The sequence below is a fragment of the Astatotilapia calliptera genome, chromosome 3 (assembly GCF_900246225.1).
Source record: "Astatotilapia calliptera chromosome 3, fAstCal1.2, whole genome shotgun sequence".
Lineage (NCBI taxonomy): Eukaryota > Metazoa > Chordata > Actinopteri > Cichliformes > Cichlidae > Astatotilapia > Astatotilapia calliptera.
This window is the reverse complement of record NC_039304.1, coordinates 23,730,810-23,737,700: the sequence shown is the minus strand read 5'-3', so window position 1 is coordinate 23,737,700 and position 6,891 is coordinate 23,730,810. Positions and strand designations below refer to the sequence as shown.

Here is a 6,891-nt window from a genome sequence, read left to right as displayed (position 1 = left end):
TGCAACTTGAATCTGTACTGAAGCTCAGTATTTGACACAGAGTTCATGTTCACTGCTGTAATAGCTAATAATGACTAATATAATAACCATAATATTGGCCATATTATATTTACATTACCAAAGTGATATGACTTTAGTCTCATGAACAACATTAGCTAATTGTTATTTACTAGCTAATCTTAAATGACTGTTCAGTACAGAAATGAAGCCCAAAAATCATGTTTTACTGTCCTGTGGTCTCAGCCTCACACACAAATCACACAAAGCTCTTGTAGAAACAAACAAACAAATGAAAAAAATATGTTCTCCTTCATTTCTGTCAAACAAAGTTGTATGACACGTTTCCAGCTGTTAGTATCATGGTTGCTAGGCAACCTGGGAAGCGCGACGGAGACTAGAGCCCATGTATTTGCAACAAACTTGCCGTTTATTTTGCAAATCGAGCTCAACACTGCCCCTAGCGTCCTGGAGCACTTCCGTTGTGATTTGGAGTTTGCGCGTGTTTTGGATTTTGCATGTGTTTTGGAGTTTGCATGTGTTTTGGATTTTGTAAGTGTTTTGGATTTTGCACGTGTTTTGGATTTTGTATGAGTTTTGGAGTTTGCATGTGTTTTGAATTTTGTACGTGTTTTGTATTTTGCATGTGTTTTGTATTTTGCACGTGTCTTGGTGTTTGCATGTGTTTTGGATTTTGTACGTTTTTTGGAGTTTGTGCGTGCTATTTGGAATTTGTAAGTGTTTTGGAGTTTGTACATGCTTTGTCTCTTTGGGCCACCGTATTAATGTGACTACAACTTGTGTAACATTCAATCTGTGATCTACTTGTCGAGCCTGGGGAATAATCCATGTGATTTAGTGATCGTGATTGATTAGTTATGCCTGCCGTTGCCGGAACGGGGAGCTCTGGCCACGATGCCTCATTCGCAATGAAGCTGCTGAAAGAGAAGCATCGTGTCTGAGCGTCGTCATTGACTTATCCCCTTTTCAGGTAATAATTGTGCAATTCTGCTGTTGGACTTTACAAATATGTATGTTGAGTTGTACTAACCGTGTTTCCAAATGTACCAAGAGGATACTAGGAATACTTAGATGACCTGTGTTAACTGTGATGTTAGGATAAGCTATAAGCAGCAAGCTAAGCTAAGCGCTCTGTTGGTGGCTAGCATGAAGCATTATCGTGCCAGACTGTGTATGAAACATACTGTACATTGTGTGCATTTTGCATTTGCTCTAGACAAAGAACATGTTTATTTTGTGTGAAGGGACAAATGCCTATTAGTATTTTTATATGAATATTTTATTTATTTTCTGTACATTTCAGTTTAATGGTCTAAGTTTGTTTATTGATTCATAAGCTGTTTTTGTAAATTTTTACATTCAATTTAATCTGTAACTTAAAGGAAAGGAAAGAAAACAGTCTTGAGATATATTGTCTTACAACTAACAGAGACTGTACATCGTTGTTAGGATGTTTAATACTTTTGTATGTATGTTTATATTTCTGAATCATTCACAATGAAGCTGCTGAAAGAGAAGCATCGTGTCTGAGCGTCGTCATTGACTTATCCCCTTTTCAGCCCCTTTTCAGGGTTTAACATTTTGGAGGCACCGCTGGGATGAATGTGATGAGGGCCCGCTGTCCCAGATAGACGCCCCAGTCATCATTCAACCCCTCACATCAAATACCACGGTGGGAGATATAGTGTGCTGGTTTCGACAGTTACGCAGAGGGACCTGCATGCAACCTGAGGTTAACTACTGGTGCCAGGGAAGCTGCACTGACTCTTCTGCAAAGAGGTCTTACATCACACTAATCTTTTCCACAAGCCACAGACTGAAATGGAGTCTTCAGGGCTAGAGGACCTGAAGTTAGAAGTTGCTGGTACATTGTATACAGTGACAAGAGACATTTTGATCGAAGTTTGTGATTTCCTAAATATTGCTGGTTCAAAACTTGAAAGGGTATCGGGTAAAAGTCGTTCCTCTCTCATTTCCTATATAATACAGCACTTAGAAAGAGAGGAGCTGGATGAGCTTGAAGATAAGGGAATGTCTGAGCTACTGATTTTGAAAGACAAAATTTTTGAGTTGCAACAGGCTGCTCAGAACGGTACATCGGGACACAAAACCTCAGATACTAACCAGACAGATTTTTTTTTTCAGCCCCTTTTCAGGGTGTAACACATTAACCTGAGGTCAGCAGAGAAAGCTTACATAATGTTACACAAAAACACAGATACTCACAGACCAGTTTGATTCAATGCTTAATAGTTTAATGATGCAGAAGAGAAAAAAAGTTTTGTTTTTAAGTTTTTGCTAAAAGTATTCTTTCCATTACACATTTCAATTGCTCCTTTTAAAAGACACAATCACACTATTTTATGTCACTTGTCGCTTCATTCCTTATGCATCGTTACAGCAAAAGAAAAAGGTAAAGATGTGAAAACAGATATTTTGAGTGAAATATGAGAAGATTTCTTTCTTTTTCAGATGACGTGCCTTCATGTCAGCCCAGGAAGTATGACTTATTCGTAATGCAGACAGAAGGGAATCGGGACTGGCAAGACTGATCATTCATACACAGGTCTCCTGTAAGCACCAAAAATCAACTTTAACTGAAATTTTTGTTGCATGGACACAAAAATATAGAATATATGAGAAAAATGTTTTGGGTTTTTTTGGTTTTATGTATAATGACAATAGCACTTGTATATATTATGTACAATATTATACCTGAAAAATTCATTTCCATGCATTGCTCGCTGCCCGCGTTGTTAGGCTCCCCCCGACACCAGTTTGTGTATTGGAAACGTGTTCCATCAATCCAAAACCAATAACCCTCCTACAGAACAGAAAAGAAGTTAAAAATAAGAAATCGTTTTTTAACGAAACTACACTTTAACATTATACATCGACTACCAAGTTTGGACACACCTTCTCATTTATTGGTTTGTCTTTACTTTCACTACTACCGACATTGTAGATACAAACTGAATATATCAAATATATGAAACAAGATATATGGAATTATATGGCAATGGAAAAAAAAGATAAGAGTGAAAAATAAGTAAAATATCCAGTGGATAGATTTATGTTTTAACTGGCAGACTGGCATACCTGTTGACCATCAGAACCACCAATCCATGTTTGTCCATTAGCTCTACTCCCATCAGATATCACCCTCTGAATCAGCTGGTATTCCCCAAGGCTCTGTACAGATGCAAGGTTTGCACTCATGGACTGACAGTTTCTCTACAGTAAACAAAAAGACAGAAGAGTTACAGAAGATTTATGAAACAACCTTCATGATTACACCACCACAAACATACAAATAATAATAAAACATACTAAGAAATATTTACATTGACTGACAAAATTATTGATTTTAATTACCTGACCTTGTATTAATAGCTTACCATTCAACAAGTAATAAAAAGTAACGTTTTTTAATAATTATTATATTGAAAGGACTAATGATTAATACACTTACAATCATTTATCATTCAGAATTATTTCATGCAGTTAATGTTGGTGGCTTAAACCATTTACTGCAATAATTAGCATTATTTTTATAAATTAAAAAAATAATATTTGCTATTATAAGCTTGGATGCATATTTCACAGTACAGCTGGTGTTAATCGAAGCATAAATTGACAGGTGATTTATCCATGGCATAAATTGTAGGAACGTGAAACTGGAGACTTTAGTGTGTTTGCTTCTTTGTTTGCATTTCTTGTTTACTAATATATTGTTACTGTTTACTTGTTAAAAAGTAAAGCCATATATGACATACATACATATTAGAACAAATGATAGCATTATTAAAATTCAATAAATGATAACATTAACAATGATCAATACATACTATCATAATTTTAGACAAATTTTAACAGTACATTGGCTTTGATAACATTTTAATAATTGTCAATATAAAAATGTTTAATATAATATTAAAAAAATATTATTATAAGGTCTTATCCAAATATTAAAGAATCAAAGAAACACAGTAACTGCTGAGTACTGATGCTATTACCTGAGCATCACCCCAGGGTAAGGGTGTAGAAACATAGAAGTAACATTTCTTGTTGTACTCAGTCCAACCAGCGGGACATGAGGGCTTCTTGGGAACATAGCACTCATCTGAAGACAAAGCAAACATATTGTGTGACAAAATGCTGACTCAATTCCCCCTTTGCTGGAATAATTATAATCATGGTCATTAACTTGTGTTTTATTGACAATAGTTTTACTTTTCAACAAATTTCAACTGGAAAATGTGTCATTTTCTTCCTTTAGATTTCTATTTTTAAAAACATGTATTTAAAAATAGATCTTATTATTTGGACAGCTGTATATAGCCCATTGACATGAACAACATTCAGTATGATACTAGTTACATACTTTTATACTTACCCTGAGCAGCGGTCAGAGCCACCATTGCACAGAGAAGTGCAGATGCAGTCAGCAGCTTCATGATGATATTTAGTGTCTCTGTAAGAAACACATTAACAAAAGTGATTAGCAGTTTGATAAAGAAAGGATAGAAGATCCTCAGCATATTTGTAACATACCTGTCTGTAGAATGTCTTCTCCTCTTTCAAGTGTCAGCCTGTAGCTTTACCCGTCAAGTAGAGATGAGCACTTATATACACTTTCTTATATTTACATTTCAATACCAGGAAGAGATGCACTAAAAATACTTAAGTATGTTTTGATTCCATGCTTCACTACCCCTGTCTTTACCAACCTTACGCAATTCTCTCCACCCAGCTTGAATTTCATGGATGTTTCGTTTCATTTATTGACTGCCGGTCAACAAAGATGTCACGCTCCTGGGTCTTTGGCCCAGTGTAAATGTGTCTGGACTTTTGATTCTGGGTTGTTTAATGTTCTATGGTTAAGGTTCTGTTCCTCGTTTTGGTTTACAGTTGTGATCCCTCTGTTTATATTTGTTTTCTTAGGTCTTCCTAGTTTTGTTTTCTAGTCTGTAGGTTTCTGTTATCATGGAGCACAGAACAGGGGAATTTCCATGCCCCATGTTTAGTCAGCCTTATCCTTTCCATTTAGTCTTGTCTCTGCATTCGGTGTTCTCTTTCTATCTCCCCGTCAGTCTTGTTCCCATGTATGTTTCTCCACTGGTCTCAGTGTCACACCCAAGTGCTTCATGATGATTTCGGAGTATTTCTATAAAAAACAAAATACCTAAAATGGGTAACAGATCAATAAAGAATAGCCATAAAATAGACAGTTTAAAAAAAAGGAAACAAACACTTTGAAAGCAAATCAGATTTGATACGATTTGATTTGACAAAGTTTCATTGCAGCAACTCAAAGAAAAGCATCATTTACACATAGCATAACATGGCTTGGTCATTGTGATGCACCAAGCAAGTTACAGCTTGGATTGAATGATTTTAACATCAACTGCAAAAACTGAAAACGTGTTTGTATTTGTAAATATTTGTAAGTCCATACAAGAAGCTGATTGTGAGAAAATGTATCATTTATCCTACTACAGTTTACACCTTAAAGAGAAAGCTCATGAATGTGCCAGCTCTGGAGACCATCTTCCCCCTTATGGGAAAATAGTTAGTTGTAGATGGCAAGTTGTCATGAGAGAAGTATCATTATAATATTTGCTGTAATGTGAGAGTGTTTACAAAGTCACTGTATCAGCCTCACTTCCTCATGTGCTACTGTTGGCACCATCAGTCACACATGAAACTGTTGTTTCTTTAGAGATGGGTGGATGCTCAGTCAACACCCTCATCAAATACCACTAAAATTCAACAGTTTTTTGTTTTTGTTTTTTACAGTTATCTTATGCTTATTTTTGTTTGTAGCATTTTGAAGTTTTTATTTGATTTGTCTCTTTTTTTGTTTTGTCTGCATTATTGAATGAAGTGATGCTTCCATAAATAATGGAGAGCAGAAAAAAGTTTCACTAGGTAGCTACAGCTTCTGTCCTTTTGTGATAGCTTTCACTCTCTCAAAACAAGTGTAATGTTTGTGAAATGCTGACTGTTCCTTATTGAAATATCAGATTTTTTTTTCTGTTACTAGGTCATACTTTGTATTTATTGAGGGTGTAAAATCATATTGGATATATATGGACTACGTAATGTTAGGAAATAATGGAGGTCACGTAGTTTGAAGAAAACCAACGATTTTTGGGAAAAGCCTAAAAATCATTGTCAAAAAATGATGCAACAGGAAAGTCTATTTTGGAAAGGTTAACATAAAATAATGTTGATAACCAAACAGTTGCTGGTCCCCATTGACATAGTATGGACATAGTATAAAATAACAATCCTATGGAAGTCAGTAGGGACAAGAAACTGGTTACCAACATTCTTGAAAATATCTTCTTTTGTGTTCAACAGAACAAAGAAACAGGTTCAGAACAACCTGGGGGTGATGATTACCAAAATAAAGTTTTATTCCTTTTATCTTATCCCTTAGCATTTAATTACTTCAGTTATACCAAATAATAAATGACCATCTTATTGGTCTCTTTTTAAGGTTAGTGTTGGAATACAAACATTTTGGGTTAACTGTAATGAAAACACATTTAATGCATAAACCTAAATTCAATTTATTATGAATATACACTCAAAAAAGTCAACTAAGGCAGTTGTTTGATTAATTCAATAGACATTTGTCTATTTAACATGAACATGTTGAGTTTAGGTTTTTAAATCATTATCAGTTGTTGGTTTAACATAAAATAACAAAAAGTTTAATGAACTAGATTTGCATTCTTCAGTTCAATTAAATATAATTATTTTAAATCAACAACTCTAAAACCGATGCCTAGTGCGCATGCTCAAACTTTCCAGAAGTGAAGAGGCGGGAACGCGGAGAAAGTTATATGTGTTCAGTGAACTGCC

General features: G+C 35.1%; 1 protein-coding gene across 1 annotated transcript; it reads right to left on the bottom strand.

The window, feature by feature from the left end:
- Nucleotides 1-2,444: 2,444 nt before the first annotated feature.
- LOC113019015 (ladderlectin-like) lies at nucleotides 2,445-4,610 on the bottom strand. Its single transcript, XM_026162504.1, has 6 exons — nucleotides 4,573-4,610; nucleotides 4,415-4,492; nucleotides 4,035-4,141; nucleotides 3,118-3,252; nucleotides 2,734-2,842; nucleotides 2,445-2,589 (listed from the first exon to the last, which is right to left on the bottom strand). The coding sequence occupies exons 2-6, from the start codon at nucleotides 4,473-4,475 to the stop codon at nucleotides 2,507-2,509; spliced, it is 495 nt and encodes a 164-aa protein (XP_026018289.1). The 5' UTR covers nucleotides 4,476-4,492; nucleotides 4,573-4,610; the 3' UTR covers nucleotides 2,445-2,506.
- Nucleotides 4,611-6,891: the final 2,281 nt, after the last annotated feature.